The sequence below is a fragment of the Hermetia illucens genome, chromosome 1 (genome assembly GCF_905115235.1).
Source record: "Hermetia illucens chromosome 1, iHerIll2.2.curated.20191125, whole genome shotgun sequence".
Taxonomy (NCBI): Eukaryota; Metazoa; Arthropoda; class Insecta; order Diptera; family Stratiomyidae; genus Hermetia; species Hermetia illucens.
Window position 1 is genome coordinate 96,802,450 of NC_051849.1, and position 20,512 is coordinate 96,822,961.

General features: G+C 42.2%; 1 protein-coding gene across 1 annotated transcript in view; it reads right to left on the reverse strand.

Annotated features, from left to right (window-relative positions):
• Positions 1 to 242: 242 nt before the first annotated feature.
• Positions 243 to 20,512, reverse strand: part of LOC119647545 (sushi, von Willebrand factor type A, EGF and pentraxin domain-containing protein 1) — a 209,427-nt gene continuing 189,157 nt past the window's right edge. The window contains exons 6-15 of the mRNA XM_038048539.1: positions 17,644 to 17,793; positions 17,401 to 17,577; positions 17,012 to 17,307; positions 16,523 to 16,931; positions 16,254 to 16,433; positions 16,072 to 16,198; positions 15,899 to 16,011; positions 1,597 to 1,950; positions 1,046 to 1,534; positions 243 to 885 (exon numbers count right to left, since the gene is read on the reverse strand). Coding sequence (XP_037904467.1) covers positions 755 to 885; positions 1,046 to 1,534; positions 1,597 to 1,950; positions 15,899 to 16,011; positions 16,072 to 16,198; positions 16,254 to 16,433; positions 16,523 to 16,931; positions 17,012 to 17,307; positions 17,401 to 17,577; positions 17,644 to 17,793 — 2,426 coding nt within the window. The 3' untranslated portion in view covers positions 243 to 754. The remainder of the gene's footprint in view (positions 886 to 1,045; positions 1,535 to 1,596; positions 1,951 to 15,898; positions 16,012 to 16,071; positions 16,199 to 16,253; positions 16,434 to 16,522; positions 16,932 to 17,011; positions 17,308 to 17,400; positions 17,578 to 17,643; positions 17,794 to 20,512) is intronic.

Below are 20,512 nucleotides of genomic sequence, written 5' to 3' on the forward strand. Positions count from 1 at the left end.
TTCTAGAAAAAGTAAGATGGCTAGGAGAAAGTAGCAAAAGCTAGTTTATTGCTGACGAGGATTATATACAGTATTGAGGAACCGAAGTACGGCAACTTGTGGCAACAAGCATAAGCAAACAAATGTTAAAACTTATCAACTCGAAGAAAAGTGGCAAAGAACAATCATGGAAAACCATAAAAATAGCAGACAGTATGTATGCAGAAAGCATGTATGCATATGTAAATAAAAACCTATTTTATGCTTCATATAAATATATTAAAATATTTAATCTTGGCGTACATTACAATATAATACACAATTAATATCAAAGTAACTAGTTTATAAATAAGCGAAAAACTGAACAATACAGTAGTTTCTTTTTTGATTCGTTTTCGTCCTATACACAGTCCGTTTTCAGATTTACTTTTTCGTGTTAAAATTATGTTTCTCGCATTCATGCCAATATAAACATAGCAGTCTCTCAATGACACCCTTTACAAATTGCCAATTCATTCCAACAAAAACATTTTCATATTGTCACACCCCATTCACACCGTTAACTAAGCAATATCTAACCTTAAATGTTTAAACGGTAGACATGTTTTCATTTGATTACTCTAAAACCTACAGATATAGGAAAATATACTACAAAAGTAATGAGAATTTGCATCCATAGGTAAGTATATATAAATAGATGGTTTACAGTTTTTAAGACTTTTTTGATTAAAAGAACGTGTTAGTATATGCAGTGCCTCAAAATGGACGCCTTTCTCTACCGCACAGAAATTCCGTTAATGGTTATCATATTACCCGAGGGCTCTGGTTCATACACTTCATCGTTTGTTCTCATTTCGTATGGAGCATCGTAGTATTGTTCGTTAGGTATTTGATCGTAGATATTTTCTGGAAATTGAGAGAAATATTAAATGTCCAAATTCAAAAAAAAAAAAAAAATAAATCCACGCAATTCCATAAAAATCTTTGTCATTTGACGTAAAGCTGCTTAGCCTCAACAGTAAAGACTGCAGCTTAACTTCAAAGATTGCGACTGCAATGAACCCACCTGTTGCTCGCAGATTATTATTTATGTTCCTATTTCTAGAATGACTAGGTCGATGGAATGTATTGAATGTGGCAGGGTTTGCAAGTTCCGGTCTTCCTCTCCCATCTAATGTAGCGTAAGACATTACAGAAGCATTTCGATCCTCCTTCGTTTCGGCGGCTTGAACATTCTCTGTGTTTTTAACTGGGCGCGCTTTATTTCGATGAAGGAATATTAACCCAATTATGATTAGGAGTACAACAATGATTGTTGCTCCAATTGCGATTCCTGTTCCTAAGCCGGAGCTTTCTTGGGCCTCATTGGCCGCGACTTCACATCGTGGTTCTTCTCCACTCCACTTGCCATCTTCTAGACATTTTCGTAGAAATTGCCCGATGCGGTTGAAATTTGGTAAGCAGTGATATTCAGCTGATCCTCCATAGATTGTTGATTCATTGACGACTATAACCCGACCATTTTCAATAGGTAATGGCAGTCCACAATCAACCGCTTCAATGAAAAGCAAAAGTGAATTTATACAAATAGCCAATATGGGAATATATAGTACTTACGTTTGCAGATTGGTGACTTTCCGGTCCATTGTCCACTTTTTTGGCAAATTCTGGTATCGTTTCCAACTAGATATCTTCCCCGCATGCAGCTAAATTTGGCTTCTGATCCCACTGACCGTGTACCCGAATCTACCAAAACCATTTCTGATACTTCCGGCTCATCGCAAGTAATCTCTTGACATGATGGCGTTTCATGACTCCAAGTTCCATCTTCTGAACATAATCTTCTGGACACTCCATGCAGTTTGAAGTTGCTGTTGCACTCGTAAAGAGCTGCTGCTCCGTAATATGTGGCATTTGTTGCTAATGTAAGTTTTCCTCGCTCTATTGACGGTGGGTTGCCACATTCTACATCTGTAATTAGAGGAAAAATTTAGATAAGCAACTTGCTTTAAGTGGAGCTAGTTTATTTGAAGCAATATGAATACGGAGTTAAACAAACGCGAGTAAAATCAAGCAGAACGTACTGATAAATGTGTACGCTGTGGACCGGAAAGTTCGTAGGCTAATACACAGATGGCACTACTAGTATTAAATCCATATGATTTTTAGTTAACCTTAACCTTCAATAGACATGTGTACAAATTTGACAGATTTCGGACTATTGATTTGTGGTATAGAGCATTTTGAGGGTGTTTTTGTCGAAAAAAAAAACTGTTGAAGAGTGGTTTGGTAAGTTTAAACGAGGCGAAAAATTCACCGAGGACGATGCGTCCCAAAGAGGCTGTTACCGACGAAAACATCAAAAAACTCCACAAAATATTTCAAATAATAAAAAAACCTGTCTGGCAGACTGGCAGACTTGTCAGCGCTGACGAAGTGAACAAATGGTTCCCGAAATATCGGTATTTGCAAGAATAAATATCTACACCAGCGCCGGAAAAACATCAACAGCGACTATTACATAGCATTATTGGAGCATTTGGAGGATGAAATAGCGGAAAAACGGTTCCATTTGAAGACAGTGAAAGTGCTGTTTCATCAAAACAATACAACTTGTCACAAAGCAATGCAAACGATGGCAAAAGTGCACGAATGCAGGCCCGCTTTCGCGACTCCGCAGTCAGTCAGATCTTATGACGCCCTTTCGGAACGCGACCGAAGACCTGGGCAGCACCTGAGAAAAGAGACTTTTTGATGGCGGCTCAATGCTCATCGATATTCCTAGGAGCGTTACTTAGTAGATCTGCCACTCGATCAGCAGATATTCTCCGACTGTCGAACAACAGCTGGGTCGTACAAGCAGTCGATGTTGGTCGCAACTCTCCAACCTTGCGAGAAGTAACGGACGTAACACGCAAACGAACGTACGCGACCATCAGATGTTGATCCCTTTCGAGACCGATGTCATCGCATCTTTTGTTACGCACATCCAGAAGGCAACTCCTAAATCTACTGCTGATCGCGAAGTGGTCGATCTGATTGTTCGTACGGTGTCGGTCAGTTGAAATCCAATGGACCTTATGGCAGCCTCTGTGCTCGAATAATGTGCCACCAATGTGTCCGGATAGCTGAGTGGTTAGAGCGCAAGGCTGTCGTACGGAAGGTCGCGGTTCAAATCTCACTGGTGGCAGTGGAATTTGTATCGTGATTTGACGTCGGATACCAGTCGACTCAGCTGTGAATGAGTACCTGAGTCAAATCAGGGTAATAATCTCGGGCGAGCGCAATGCTGACCACATTGCCTCCTAGTGTACCGTTACGGTCTTGAATGAAGTGCTCTAACACACTTCAAGGCCCTGATCCAACATGGATTGTTGCGCCAACGATTATTATTATTATTAATGTCAAGGCGGTCAAAGTTGCAGAAATCCACGAACCTTCATCATCAAAGTTACGGTCGCCAAGACCGTGCTTCCCCATCACATGTCCTAGTAAGATGTTGTCAGACCCCACTTTGGCAGTGAGATCACCCATCACTATCACAATCCCACCTTTAGGAAGTTTCCCATGAACTGTGTTTAATTGCTCCACTACATCGAAAGTCTCCGTTGGTGCGTAGCATTGTACAATTGTGGTGCTCCTTAACCTGGAGTGAAATCTAGCAGTTGGAATTCTGTCAGAAACCGGCTCCCATGTCAAGAGAGCGCGCTCTACTGTAGTGGTCAGAAGCAACCCGACACCGGATTCGCGTTTGAGTCCCACCATTTTACTTCGCGTAAGGCTAAAATGTCCAGTTTATATTGTTGAAATTCCCGTTCAAGTTAAAGAAAGCGAGCGTTCTCAGGACCCCCGCTACCGTTCGAGCGCATATTCCAGAAACCAATCATAGTTTGTTTTTAATAGTCAAAGGTCATTGCCGTGAGGACAGTCCCTATTCGAGGGGTTGTTGACGTATCGGTAGCAGAAGAATTTAAAAATTTGAAGTTTGCTAACCTACAAATTTTTATCTCTTTTAGTAGCTTTTTACAACAAGTAGGCAAGGCTTTGAGTGTATACTTAATCCCCAACTCACAAGTCACATCCTCGATGAAATGAAAACTAACATACCTATCAGCGTAGAAAGTCCTGTGCGTTCGCTCAATAATAAAACGGAGAACATTGAAGGGCGAGCATGCGCTTTTAACTATGCACCCTTCCAAAAACTTTATGATCCTGATAAAGTAAGAGGATCTATGCCACGAGAATGCTAACGCAAAGATTGTTGTGTGCCAAAGGTAGAAAAACTAGTACCGTTTGAAGCTCCAATTTTCTCGTTTTGCAGTACTTTTTACGATAAGATATATTCAGTTACTTTCCAGTATTAGTCGAAATGAAATTATTATTATATTTGTCAATATTGTGTTATGTCTGATTAAGCTTCATGTATAGATTGCATAATTGGCGAATCCTCATTTGGTTTCTCAGCGGTAGCCGCTGGAAGCCCCCTTCGGATGGGTCAAGATTGCGCAGGGCTGGGTTTGCAGTAGGCCCGATGAGGGCAAGAATCTGTTTCCTTGCTGGTCATGTTTTATGGACAAGATGATCTGGCGGGGTAACCGTAGCAATAGCCCGATGACCACCTTCCCTGCACTGGAAAAGCACCCCAAGCCAAGGCGGAACAGCATCCGCCGATGGTTGCGTGGCCAACCTGGTTGCTTTGGACGGCGACGACTTTAGGACGATCATGATGAGGATGCCCGTTTCTAAATCCCAGCACGCCCACCTCAAAAGTAGATCTACAGAAACCTCTCTTCACGAGGTAATTAGCACGGCTGAGCATTTGCTACAATACAAGCAATATATCCAGCTGCCTTCCTGAACTTAGAGGGAACACTCAACAACGTACCAAAGCGTAGTGTAGTCACGTGAGTACGAATGTTGAACAGGGAAACCCTACGCCCGTAGTAACATCCTCGGTGAAGTACCTCGCGAACTGTGGACATGCCCAACCGATTATGCCCCACATAAGCTGAGCTTCAAGAGGAATTTTGGTGTGGACTTTCCAACCAGGCAGTCAAAGACCGGCAACATGTTGTAAGGTTATGACATAGTATTCTTCATCGATGGAGTCGATGTCGGAGCTCCAAATGTAACATTGTCATTTTGACCAACAGCCAAGCGGCTATTAAGGCCTTTCTCTCAATTGCGACATCTGCCAGCCTAGTGGGACAGTCAAGGGACGCGCTGAATAGAATGATGATTAAATTATATTGTCCTCAAAACTTGACTGTTTTCCCCAGAACGATTCGAATCATCATAGCTTCCAATCGGAGCCACTTGCTCAGGCCAGTCTTACCCATAGGTAAATATTTGCTTCAGTATAGAACATGCTTGCAGAACAATGCGCCCGGACAACTCATCAGATGTTGCCTCACCTCTGCCCTGGGAGTAGCGGGACTGAAGTGGTCACTAGGTGTTATTAGCTACTTGTATTATATTAACACGGAAAAATGCTTAGCAGTTCCGCCAGCAAAAGCAAAGCTAAATGTTGTTTTAGGATTGAGAAACGACGCATCATTATTCCCTAAGCTCGGATTTTCTGCCTAAGACCCTAGAATAAATGGACGCCCTGGGTATATATACTGCATAACCTCATAATCCAATTACCTGTCGTGATGTAATAATGACATTTATTCCCAAAGCGGGAAAAATAACCTACATGGACGGAAAAAGTTGCTGGCCGATTAATCTAACTTTCTTTTCACTACGAGGACTGTATATTGGTTCATAAGGGATATGTACATTCCTAGGAGGCCGCTTCCCTGTAGGCAGCATGTCCGCCAGAAAGGTAAATTCAAGAAGAGAGTACTCTATGAGCTAACGGCAAAAATTGAAAGACGATGTCTTAAATGGAGCACTTAAGGGGGGAAACTGCATTAGGAGGTTTTCAGAATCGAGTTTTTAAGGTTTTGTGTAAACACAAAACCTTATTAAAATCAGTTTACTGTCTGTCTGTCCGTCTGTCTGTCTGTCCGTCTGTCTGTCTGTCTGTCTGTCCGTCACACGCATTTTTCTCGGAGACGGTTATAGCGATTGACACCAAATTTGGTAGAAAGGTGGGAACTGTGAACGCTTACGCATATAGTAAGTTACATCCTTTTACGATGAATTTAAGGGGGGGGGGGTGCCCATACATGCAAAAGGGGGGTGTAAATTTTTTTTTTATCAAATATAGTCATGTAGGGTATCAAATTAAAGGTCTCGGTTAGTACTTTTCGAAGCCGGTCTTAATTTTGACTTTTGTTAAAAAGGTAGGGAGTGCAGTGGGTTGAAAGTGGTCATTTTTTTAACGAACCCATTCTCAGGAACTACCAAACCGAAAAATCTAGAAATCTGGAATCTGGAATCTGGCTGCCACTATATGGTGCTTAGGCTCCGAAATACCCTCCATATCGATACCTGTTTAAATAAAGTTAATAATAGTATATTACTATAATTTTTAGTAATTGACAGGAAGAACCCCCCTTAAGTTCACCCTAGAATCACAAAATTTTGCAGCAATGTAGGCTACAGTATAGTGCATGATCCTGCCAAATTTGGTGAAAATCGCACTATAACTAACAAAGTTATACTAGGTCAAATCTGTCGCTCCTCTGTAAATTCAAGACTATAAATGTCAATATCACTTGAAAGTAGCTATTTTCACATAATATATGCATATTTTACGTGCTACATGCTAATGGGAAAAATGCACACCCAAATCTCTTTATAAAAGAAATACACAAAACCTTTCATACCTGAAGCGTCTAGCTTCCGGTTTCCCGACTTGTTTTTAATCGCTTTGACCGTTAGCTTAGCTATGCCAGGGGGTCAAGCAGTGTACTGCAGGATAGACTGATGCGGAACATAGCTCCCTGAGGCCAACCTATCTTTGTCTAAGGATGAGTTGTCTCTCCTCTGGGACGGTGTGTGCCTTTTCAGGGGCCAAGCCTCTCATCTACCAAGACCGTTAGTGAGTGGTGATAGCCACACCCTGTACGAGGTGACCCTACTATTAACAAAACGCTACGGATCTAGACTGGGGAGTCCACCTCCCCCAATCCAGGGTGTCATGCGAACCGTGCCCATTGGATAGTTTGCAGTCGGGGGTAACTGACTGTATTCGAACGGAGCCTCACTGATACCTGGTCGCCTCAGTGAGTAAGTTAGATCTTACCGTGCTACGGGGGGCTATGGCACGGCGGACCTCTTAACCCCCATACTCGTGGGAATCAAATGAGTACTAAATTGGAAAAAAAAAAACAAAAACCAAAAAAGCGGGGCCCCGTACCGCACCAAAACTGGTCAATCAGGTGGAGGCACGTCTCCGAATTACTGAAAGCCAGGTGACTACACCCAAGAAGGGAGAAGTTGGGACGTCAAGCAGTGGATCCAAGGTGAGCATTGGTATACTGCATGGACTACAGCCAACGAACACCACTGCTCAAAGAGCAGGGACCAGCAAAAGCACGTCTGAGATAAATATAACAGACGTCAGGAAGGAGACAGGTCTCAGTGGCGCCGGGGTTAAATGGTACCTGCGCTATCTGAAGGAAGGCCTGAAATCAGAGGAGGCCCTTAAGAAGGTTCAGGACAGACCTAAGCCATCTCTACCGGAGCCGAGAAAGCGGGGAGCAGCAGAGATCAGCCCGCATGAAGGGAATGCCCCCAAAAAACCCAGACCTGAACCCACGGGAGGAGAAAACCCGGGCAGGTCAGGAGTGAAGGCAGGACCCAGGAAGCCCGGCATTAGCTATGCTAGTGCGGTCAAGGGCATTCGACTGGCCATACTGCCAAAAAGGTTTCCCGAGCAAATACTCACTCGGGAGGAACAGGAAACCATTGAAGAACTTGTCGTCAAGCAGATGATCAAGGGATGGACGTCGAAACTGGTGTTCACCGGGATATGCTTTCGACCAGGCCTTATACTGGTGGACTGCGCGACGGAAGGTACCGCAGAATGGGTCAGAACCATAATTCCTAGATTGCCAGGCTGGGAAGGGGTGGAACTGCCAACATGTGCTGGAGATGATATACCAGGAGCCCACATGGTGACAGTTTTTCTCCCAAAGGCCGCGGCAATAGTAACAGAAGACCTCATGAGACTCCTAATTGCTCAGAACGAAGATCTCCATACTCGACTATGGAGAGTCTTCAGAAGCAAGGTGGAGGGAAAGGGTAAACTCCTCATGATCGGGGTAGATGACCGATCCCTAGAGGCAATTAAACGTCGGAGTTGTCATATCAACTACCGATTTGGCAACATACCCGTGCATGTGCACAAGGAAAAGCCAAGGAAAGAGACCTCGGAGGAGGCATCGGGTGGAAAACTTACCGAGGTCCCTGAAGAAGTCGCGGAAGCCATAGAGGCGGAAAGAACGGGATCAACCAGGGAAATAGACCTGCTGCCCAGTGAAGAACAGAAGCTGGACGACCTAGACCTAGGACTGCTAGGGCTCGGGGCGGACAGCGACGCGCAGGAAAGCGCCATGTCGGAGGAGGAGGGTGACACTCCGACAGTGGAGAAGAGCTCCAAACAATAACGGAGCCAATGGCCAGCACTAGGATAGCCCAGATAAACCTCCACCATGCGAGAGCTGCATCTGCAGTGATTGCAAGGGCAAATTCCAAATTGGAATAGTGCTGGCTCAGGAGCCCTGGGTGTACCGGGGGCAGATTCGCAGTCTGCAAGGAGGAGACATGCAGGTAATTTGGGACTCGTCTTGTGAAAAACCAAGAGCTTGCATAATTCTCAAACGTAATCTAAAATACATATGTCTTTCAGAGTTCTTAACCGGGGACCTTGTGGCTATCCAAGTCTCATTGGAAGCCGGGAGGAGCACTCGAAAGGTAGTGGTAGCATCGGGATACTTCCCAGGAGACGAGAGCCGGGCTCCACCGGAACAAGTCGCAAAGCTGACGGAGTATTGCGAGGAGAGGGCGTTACCACTTCTTCTCGGCTGCGATGCCAACGCCCACCACGTAGTGTGGGGAAGCAGTGACACTAATCGTAGAGGTGAGTACCTTCTCGAATTTATTCTTAGTAATAAGTTAGAAATATACAACGTAGGGAACACTCCAACATTTGTGACCAGCACCAGACAAGAGGTAATAGATACAACTCTAGGAAATACCCTAATGAACGGGATGGTCAGGAATTGGAGGGTGTCGGATGAACCCTCAATGTCTGATCACAGGATAATCAGATTCGACATTGAGGGTAACTCCGAAATAAAAAGAATAATAAGGAATCCCAAGAGAACGGATTGGGAATCCTACACAATGCACCTGAGCAACAACATTGCCCACCTTCAAGGGAGCGGTGACATCAGGAGCGAATTAGAATTAGAAACGGTGGTGGAAGACCTCAACACAATCGTCATTGACGCATATGAGGCCAGCTGTCCGGCCAAGACAGTCAAGTCATCAAGGGATGTACCATGGTGGAACAGAAACTTAGCCAGAATGAGAACGGAGGTACGAAAACTCTTTAACTGGGCAAAACGAACCGGGGACTGGCGGAGGTATAAAAATGCACTGACTGCGTATAGCAACGCCATCAGGGAAGCGAAACGGAACAGCTTTAGGGAATTCTGTGAAGGGATTGAACAGATCACAGAAGCAACCAGGCTGTACAAGGCTGTAGCCAAAGACGGGGGAATATCCTCTGTCTGCTTGAAAAAGGAAGATGGGACATTCACCGAGAATGAGGAGGACAGGGTACACCTGCTTCTCAGAACTCATTTCCCGGGGTCCTACCCCTCGGCGGCAGGCGACAATAATCTGCCTGACACCCCAACAACGAATAAAAGGGGAAGGAAAGAGAGCTGGAAACTAGCAAAAGAGGTATGCTCAGAAGCTAGGCTAAGATGGGCAGTGGGAACCTTTCAACCAATGAAATCTCCCGGAGCAGATGGCATTTTCCCTGCACTTATCCAGAGAGGCCTAGGAATTATCCTAGAGTCTCTTCTGAGGGTGGTAAGGGGGAGCATAGCACTGGGTTACATACCAAGGGCATGGAGACGGGCAAAAGTGGTCTTTATTCCGAAGGCGGGTAAAAAGGATCCTTTTCACCCTAAATCTTTAAGACCAATCTGCCTAACATCGTTCGTACTCAAAACGGTGGAGAAGGTCATAGACAACTATATTAGAACTAACGTTCTAAAGCGTAATCCCTTACATCACTGTCAACACGCTTACCGGGCAGGAAGGTCAACTGAAACTGCTCTGTATCAGCTGACAGAGGTACTACGGGACGCCATTGAAACAAAAGAAATTGCACTGTGCGCGTTTTTGGATATGGAAGGAGCATTCGACAACACATCGCACACAGAGATACAGGATGCCCTGAGCCGCAAAGGAGTGGGAAACACCCTGGCACTCTGGATGGGCAAAATGCTAGAAAGCAGACAAATAGAGGTACAAACAGGTACAAATTCTATTATCATGAACACCACTCAAGGCTGTCCACAGGGCGGAGTACTATCGCCGCTGATGTGGAGTATGGTAGTGGATGAACTCCTGGACGTGTTAACTAATACTGGAATACAAGTCCAGGGCTACGCGGACGATATTGTTCTAATCTGTAGGGGCAAATATGAAGATACCCTATGTGATAGAATCCAAACTGGATTAAGGGTTACTAGTGCCTGGTGCAGGAAGGTGGGACTGCGGATCAACCCAACCAAAACCACCATAGTACCATTCACTAGGAGGCGTAAGCTGGATCACCTGAAAGCCATAACATTACATGATATGGAGGTGAAACGAGAAACAGAGGTCAAATACTTGGGAATCACGCTAGACCAAAAATTACTCTGGAAGACACATGTCGGAAACACTTGTCGGAAAGCCACGAGGGCTCTGATGACTTGCAGATCCATAGCAGGAAAAAAATGGGGTTGTAGCCCGAAGATACTACTTTGGATATATACTGCAATAGTAAGACCAATGATTACCTATGGAGCGGTAATCTGGGCAGAAAGAACCCAACTCAGCACACAAGCCAGGGAATTACATAAGCTCCAAAGGCTGGCTTGCGTGTGTATCAGTGGGGCAATGAGGACATGCCCAACGGCATCCCTGGAGGTCCTTCTGGGATTAACCCCTCTCCATGTGCACATACAGATGCAGGCAAGGAGATCAATATTCAGGATGGCCGGTAGTATGAGTGAGACGGGGAGCTGCCTAAATCGAAGGAAGATTGATATCCTTTCTAGGCGGTATCCCGAATTACTGATACCGAGGGACAACATGACAACGAGTTTTCACTTCGATAAGAAGTTTGAAACACGTTGGAGTAACAAGGCAAACTGGGAGAGCGTGGCTGCGACATACGGCTTAAACCAGCAACTGATTACTTGGTACACTGACGGATCCCTCACAGCAGAGGGAGCGGGTGCCGGTGTCATTGGTCCAAGGAAAATGTACTTTGAGCCAATGGGCAGGTACACTAGCATATTCCAGGCGGAAATTTACGCCATAGACAAATGTGCCTCCTTTAATCTGCAAAGGAACTACAGGGGGCAGAACATAGCTATTCTCACCGATAGCCAAGCAGCGATCAAGGCACTTAGGTCCAACCAGGTGAACTCTAAACTGGTATGGGAATGCCTTGAGAGACTGAATACACTCGGCTCGTCCAACAAGGTCTGGATACTTTGGGTTCCAGGCCATGCTGGGCTGGAAGGCAATGAGGCAGCGGATGAACTAGCCAAGAAGGGAGCAGGGATGCCTTTATACGGGCCAGAACCCTTCTGTGGAATCGGAAACGGTTTCATGGCTATGAATCTAAGAAACGAAGAAAAACGGTTGAGGGAACTATATTGGGCGGGCCTACCAGGGATGGAGCAGTCCAGGGTGCTTATTGGGGGATACGAACCCATGCGCACAAAGGATTGCTTAAACCTCACCAAAAAGAACCTCCGAATCATAGTGGGAATTCTCACTGGTCATTGTCGGCTGAACTACCACCTAGGGAAGCTAGGGATATCTACGGACACTGCCTGCAGGTTCTGTGAGGAGGAGGACGAAACCTCTATGCACGTCCTGGGACAGTGTCCAGCACTTGTGCAAAGTAGGTCGATACATCTGGGAGAACACTTAATACCAGATGCAAAGCTGAAACTTCTGGAAGTGGGGAACATACTAAAGTTCCTAACGGTTACTGGCCTGCTTGAGATACTATGATCAACAGGTACACTATAACCAGTAAAAGGGGCACAATAGTTCTTCAAGGACGCGGTGCGACTTTCCCTTAACAAAATAATAATAAATAGCTATGCCAGAATACGCAGCAGAAATTTCAAAGCGAAATTCGTGGCTCTTTAGATTTTATGGGGGTTGAAGCGAACGATTATCGGGTACACACTCAAAAGGTAAGAGGTAGTCGCTTTATTTCCTTATGCAATCTATTATGTAAATAGTGCTGGGCGTTTGTCCCTTGTACGAGAGCATTAGTTGTAGCTGTATTTTGTTTGTAATTAAGAGTGATAAATGTCTTCATAGCCAAAATGGAATTAAAAAAAAAAAAACAATGGCGTTTTTGTCAATATGACGGATTTCACATTCGCAGGAATTCTAGCTCAAAAAGAAATAAGTTGATCTTTATCAAATTTGCAGATATGATACTTTAGAAAATTATCAAGAATATGAGCCAACATTTGGGATGAAATCATATTTTTAAGGGTGCCTTCTTTACCATAATTAATAATAGTTGGCTCAACAATCCAATTGGATCAGACTCTTGAAGTGTATTAGAGCAATTCATTCAAGACCGTAACGGGACACTGTAGGATTACATTAACCTATAGGAGGCAATGTGGTCAGCATTCCGCTCGACCGAGATTGTTACCCTGATTTGACTCAGGTACTTATCCACACCTGAGTCGACTGGTATCCGACGGCAAGTCACGATACAAATCCCATTGCCACCAGGGAGACTTGAACCGCGACCTTCCGTACGGCAGCCTTGTGCTCTAACCACTGAGCTATGGCTAATATAAGGTCCAAATTTGATTCAGTTCCGAATAATTCTTTCCACTAGAAAAATCTCAAAAAAGCATGTGATGAAATGCCTTCTAATGTCATTTCCACCTTTAAGCGCATTCATGGATATCGATACGCGGCGATTTGTGTCGCGGCAAGACAGCATGGAATCGATCCTCTGTTAATTATTCGGATACTTTATGCTGGAGTGAAAGAAGATCTATGTTGTGGTCAGACGAAGGCACTGAACAGAAGAAAAAACTTTAATCGAAGGTGGCATAGGATTGTCGGCTGAAAAAATATGTTGTCTATTTTCATCTAAAAAATAAAAATACTAAAAAAATCTTGATTGAATTGAGTAAAAAATATTGACAGATTTGCTCGGTATAGTAAGACGAGCACTGAGAAAAAACTTCGATCTAGAGTGCCAAAGGGTTGTCAGTGAATTTACCCCGGCAATCGTGTAAAAGTTTCTTCCATTCATCGAAACCATTAGTTTGAGATATAGTTGATGCATGTATTCGATGAATTGAAAAAACATGCGGGCAAATTAGATCTCTGTTTCTGTTGGGTTCAAGTGCAGTCTTTGTCCGTGCTTAATAAAGCGATCATTCCACTTTTGCGTAAGTTGCTCGAGATCACTTTTATAGTAAAACGGTAGGAATACATCATCTGCATCTTTGTATTCTGCTGGACGTTGTATGTTCCTCATATACTTTCATATGCCACATTTCGAACTTTATTTCTTGCATCACAGTAGAGCGACTTAATTACTCGCACGGTTTGCGGTGGCACTAAGTTTTACCACAATGTATAGCAGATAAGTTGGTTCTCTAGATCTAAAAACGCATCAGGTACAAGGTCGGGGAGTCCTTAAGTTGTAAATCTTGGCTGGTGTAGTAGTTTCAAGGGTGCTAAATTTCCCCCCGTCATTTAAGAGCTGACTTTCTAATAACCAGCTCCATTATTTTTCATTAAATAGCATCGTGAAGAATATTAAATTTTGTTTCAGATGGTTGACTGATGTTACTTTTTCGCATTTTTATTTTTTGACTTGCTTGGGTTCATACCTGTCTTCTCTCTTTGTGGCATCGCAAACTGCATACGCGTTTTTCTCGAAATATCTTACCGGACCGGACATAATCATTTAACTATTGCATCAGCCTAAACACTTAGCGAAAAATATTTTTTTCATATTTGAAAACACTTTTTTTAGTCAAAAGTACACCAAATCTTGGAGAGCCGATACTTTTACCTAAATTGAGGTTCATACAATAGCTGTCACTGTTAAACTAATAGAAATGTTTTTAGTTTTCGAATGATATTTTTGGCTGGCTTTTAAGAGGCTCATATTCTATTTTTCAACTAGCAGTGGTGCAGCACCAGATGAACGCAGCTGCGTTTTTGTTATGCCTAAACATTAAAATATTAACTTTAAACCTTAATAAATAAGTAGTCAAAACTTAAAATTGACATCTGCTATCGTTTCTTTTAATGTCGATTAAAAAAAAACGCCCATCATTAGCGCTTTAACAGTAGGTTGCTCCCTTAATTACGGAACAATTAGAAAACTTTCGATAAGAGTTTTGTAAATGTTTTCATCAGATAGCGCCACATATACGTCTGAACGCGCTTATGAAAACCTATTAAAACAAAGTTATTAATAATGAATAGGGCTATCGGTTTCTAGGACAAATTCGAAAATTTGGTTTGGGACAAACTGAGATATATTTGACCCTAATGCACAGTCTCAGTTCCTCGACAATGTGGAAAAAGTGATCTGACATCTTCGAGGCATATAAGAAGATGCTGTCAGGCTGATAAATGCAGTCTTCACCCATTTTCCTACCCCATCTCATATGCTTCTTTTCAAATTCTATTCTGATATCCTTGCAGTGTTATTTAAGAAAATGTCTGCACTTAGGTTTTTCTCTATTTTACGTGACGAGTTGACTTCAAGGCATGTGCCATGTGGTGGGCGGCACAGGAAGTTCCAATTTTTGTTGTTTTGAGTTACATTAAAATTGTTCAGGTTAGCTTTACATCAAATGATATTTATTTACTTATTTGCAACTTTCACCTACTTTTTCAGGCATTTTTAATAACATAGTTTGCATTTTAAGGTTTTTGTTTGGAAAATTTGAAAATAATCATGAAGCTGCCTCTATATGGTGTCCAGGCCTCAAAATACTTTCCATATCGATATCTGCTCAAATTAAGTTAATAATAGTATATTACCATATTTCTGGGGAAATTGAGTTACCCCCCCCCCCCCCGCCCTTAAGTTTATCCTAGAGTTATAAAAGTTTGTAATAGTATACAATTTGATATGGAGCTTGTTATTCCCAAGCTTGATGAAAATCGTAATATTACTAACAAAGTTGTAATATAGTTGCATAATTTTACATCCTATTTTTCTAATGAAGTGTTTTTTGTTATGAGAAAAATTAATTCGGTTTTTTTCTGCTTCCGTTAAGTCTTTCCCTTAGGCGTATTCGAAATGAGGGGAGTTTTTCCAAAACTGATCTAAACAAAAGTTATCATTTAACAAAATGCCAATTTTATAAACAGCAATGCTTTAAAACTCCCCAGTAGTCATATATAGACGAAAGCAAATAAACTTTTGCGTCAAGAATTCACTAACATAGCACTTTTACATGGTGGGTTTAAACGAATATGCTCTATATTTAATAACGATTCTCGCATTTTGACAGGCCGCAGATATAAGACAAAAGGAAGTTGTTATTTACTTATAAATAATATTTTCCGTTAACTCAACGATCATCTTGAGCCATAATATTCCGCTTTCTCAAACTTATTTTTGGAGCAATAGAGCAGATAAAAAAAAATATTGCAGCATGTTTAAACATATATAGCAGTGTCAGTAAAGAAAATAGAAAGAAATTCTACTCACAAATGCATTCAGGAATATCGCCGCTCCACAGACCGTTGTCTTCACATGTAATCAGCGGTTCGCCAACTATTTTGTATCCTCGCTCGCAACGATATTTAGCAAGAGCCCCCACTCTGAAATCAATTGATTCGTCAAAATTTGTTTAGTAATTCAAGGGTGAAATAGGTCCTTACTTATATGTTTGTGCAGTGCTTGGTCCAGATTCTGCAGTTCTTATTAATGTTCTGCCGTACATACGATCATTGCCTGTGACAGATAATATGCTGTGGGGAGCCAGCGTTGGTTCTGGACATCTTATTTCTGTACATTTAAAAATATTAATAATTTTTTTCCTAAATAATCAAATTCAGTTTACCTTCGCATTTAGGTGGCAAATCGCTCCATAATCCTGATTCCAAGCATGTACGCTTCGTTACCCCCGAGAGCTTATGTGTAGCTGCGCAAGTGAAAACTACTTCAGATCCAATGAAAGTTGTGTTTTGAACATATTTATGAGTTGCAAACGGTACTGGTGGCAACAAACCGCAGTCAATAACTAAATTGATTGAAATTTAAACAAACCTCATTACCATTAGATATGTACGAGTATGCACGTGTATTCAATACCAGAAGTTTAAAACTTACATTCGCAAAACGGTGCGTCCCCACTCCATTCACCTGTTTCCAAACATTCCAGGATAGGTGCACCTCGCAATATATGTCCAGGATCACAATGATACTCAATTGTAGAGTGAATGTTGTAATCGTAGCCAACTACGTAAGATCCTGGTGGGACATGAGGTGTATCACATGTAATCAGTTCACAAATGGGTGCTTCTCCGGACCATTTTCCTTCTTTAGTACACGACATGTCTGATGGGCCTACAAGCCAGTAATCATCCTCACATTGGTATTTTACCATTGCACCAACAGTAGTTGAGTCATTGAGGAGCATTGCTGTGCCATGATCCGGACGTGGAGGAGCTCCACAATCAACATATCGACAAGAAGGGGGCTTGCCAGTCCATTCACCTCCTAGGCCACACGTAATAATCTACAAGATAATGAATAAATAGATGAAAATAGGATTGAAAAATCGGTAATCATTGCAGTACATTATGTCAGATAACTTACAGGATCACCAGACAATACGTAGCCAGTTTGGCATTCGTACATTGCAGTGGAGCCAGATCGTTTTCCAGTAATAACCACCTTTCCTCCAGAAATACTTGGAGGCTCTGGGCAATAGTCGATCAGACATTGAGGTGTTTCCCCAGACCAACCTTCCAGACCACAAGTTCTTGTTTCATTGCCAATTAATGTAAAGTTGGTGTTGCAAACGTATTTCGCTGTCACTCCGTAAGTAGTTACCGTTCCCGAAATTTTGATCAGTCCATCTCTAATAGGTTGTAATGGGCCACAATCGATATCTGTAGTTTAGTTATAAATAGAAAATTTGGCAGTTAATATTTTGGTAGATTTGGGAAGAAAACAGGTAATTCTAACGATTGTTGAATACTCACATTTGCATGTTGGAGCTCTTCCGCTCCAGACCCCTTCACTTGTACACGTACGTATTTCCTCACCGATAAGGGCGTGATCTTTTGGGCAAGTATAGGTGATCTTGCTGCCAACTGTGTAGTTTTTACCTATCACTGTGGTATTCTGCAGTGAATCTGGTGATCCACAGTATAAAGGTGCTGCGAATCAACGAAGGAGATGGATATCAAAAAGCTTCCTTTTCCATTACAGTCTCATTCACTCACCATGCTGACATATGAAATGTAAGTAATCTAAATTACAACCGACATCGTTCCATAGCCAGTTGCGTCCTCCGTCCAAAACTACACAATTCTGTTCTCCGTTATAGTTATTCGGTTGATCTTTGCCCCAAGCAGGTCTTAATACAAGGTCACCTGTGAATGAAATAAGTGGTTCAGGTTTACCAGAGCATTATGAAACGTTGCAGGTAGGGTCTATCTACAGGAATGGAGTAAAATGTGGTTGACACTATCCATTTCAAATGCAACATAAGTACTTAACTGCAGGTAAAGCAGTTTTATATAAATAAGAAACGCTAATTATTCTTGGAAATTTAAATGTCCTATGCGACGGTGAGTTTCAGCGGAGCCAATGCTTCGGAGGGTGTGTGCGAATCAATAAATGTTTATTAGTTTTTAGGATCTTTTTTTATAATTATAAAAGCTAGGAATCTGCCAGATTTTTTTGTGGGGTTTTTCATTTTTTAAACAAATAATTATTAATAATATTTAGGTATGCAATTTTATTATAAATAATAAAGTTTTTTTGAGATACTGTGCAAAGCAGACTATCTGTCCATGTGCCAATATGTTTGCTTTATATCTGTCTGCCTGTATGTCCATTCGCCCGTTTGCCTGTCAGTACGTTTGACCAAGTGTCTGACTAGCACACACAATTTAGTCATAAATAGTTGTACTTATTGAGGCGGCATTTTTTGATTTGACATTTTTTGTTTATTGATAAGGTAAAGGGTCAAAACCACTAAACTAAAGAAGAATTCTATTCTCTGAAATTATCTTTCTGATAAATTAGAAAAAAAATCATGAAGATGCCTCTATTCTTCTACCTAGGTCTGGTTAATGAAAACTTGTGGTGCCTCCACCTCATTTTAAAAGTAAAGAAATTTACAGGCGATAATAAACATACAACATTCTGCGCCTCACACGAAAACGCCTGAAACTATTGGCTTAAAATGGAATATGAAAACTATGAAATCATATGCATGTAGTGAATCACATGATTTGATGTTGAATCAAGAGCCGAAAAGATGACAAATATCTTTTTTTTTTCAAGTATAACCGTATAAGTTATCAAATGCAAATGGTCTAGATTTGAAAAAAAGCGGGATGGAGGATTAAAACGTAGATACCTAAAATGAGGTAGGATCATATTCAGAAACCATTTAATACCAAAATCTGTAAAGATTGTAATAATACATCTGTATATAGTCTAGGGCTCAAAACACGACCAATGCAAGTCTAGCGCTGAAAATACGATGCATGCTGATATCTGTTAAAATTCGGCAGAAATCAGCCCACAAGTCCCAAGAAACCTAAATCCAAACCCAAGAGTTTCCTTCTCTAGGGCAGGTCACCGAATAGTGGCGTTAAGTATGTTAGCGTAGTGAAGGGCAAAAGATGGGCCATTTTATCTGGGGGAGGAGAAAGGAATCAGACTTTCTTGTCGAGGAGGTCTGCAAGGAACAGAGTGCCAAACTTGTATTCACTGGCATACGGAGGACACGACAAAATCGCTCAGGATCATAGTCTCTAAATTACCAGGCTGGAATGGAATAGAACTGCCAACGTGTGCCGGGAATGATACACTAGGGGTATATATGGGGATAGTATTGTAAAACTTTTCAAAACTGCAGCGAGGGAGATGGAGGAGCTTCTCAACCTCATAATCGTCCAATCACATACGGGTGTGGGGAATATTCAGAAGCGAAGTAGAGAGGAAGGGAAAACTCTTCAGGAGAGCGGTCAATGACCAATCCCCTGAGGTAATCAAAAGCCATGAGTGCCGTACCGACTATAGATTCTCTAATATCCCCATGAATGTGCACAAGGTAAAAAGCAAAGAGTTTGCTTCATTCTGAAATTCAGATTCAAATATAGATTTAGGAGATTCTGTGAAGTGATTGAACAAACCACAGAAGCATCCAGGCTATAAAAGGCTGTAGCTAAGAATAGCGTCTATCTGAAAAAAGGAAAATGGGACATTTGCCTAAGAAGCAGAGGGCAGAGTACATCTGCTTCCCAGAACTCATTTCCGGGGACCTTGTCCTACGGTGGATGGAAATAAAATTCTGAGGGCAATAATATTCGGAAAAAAAGGCTTTTTTGTTTAATAACTATAAGCAATGAGTACAAAACGGCAAATTAAGACAATTGAATCACCCGGAGCAGGTGATATTTTTCCAAGACTATTCCAGAGGGGCCAAGAAGACATTTTAGGTTTCCTGCTAACAGGGGTCAGGGGCAATATAGCCTTAGGACATATTCCGAGGACATGGAGGCGAAAGCAGTGGATAACTATATTAGAAATTATGTTTTAACTTTACGCATTAAAACTTACATTCATTGACGAATGATTTTGCGATGCAATAGATACCAAGGAAATGCCTTTGTGCGTTTGAGGAATGCAGAAATATAGAATGGTTAAATTGGCAAGGGAGTTGGCTACACGCTGGTCTTCTGGATTGGAAAATGTTTGAGAGCAAACTAGTAGAATTACTAATTTAACATAATCCAAGATAATTGAGGCAATCGTCTACGACAGGCTCTTATCCATCGCCGAACGCGATAATGGCCTGTGGGAGTGCCAGTATGGGTTTCGACGCGCCCATTCTACGGTGGATGTAATAAGCACGGCCGTGATCCTGGCAAAGGACGCACTGAATTCTAGTGGCTGATGTGTCGTGTTAGCACTGGATGCCAAAAATGCATTTAATTCTGCCAATTGGGGCCGGATTAAAGGCGCGTTGGCTAACATAACTATTCCTGGATATTTGGCGAGTCTAGTCGAGAATTACTTCTTGATCTTAGCGGATGAGAAAGCCGAAGTGGTCTCCATAACGAACCGTAGAAACAA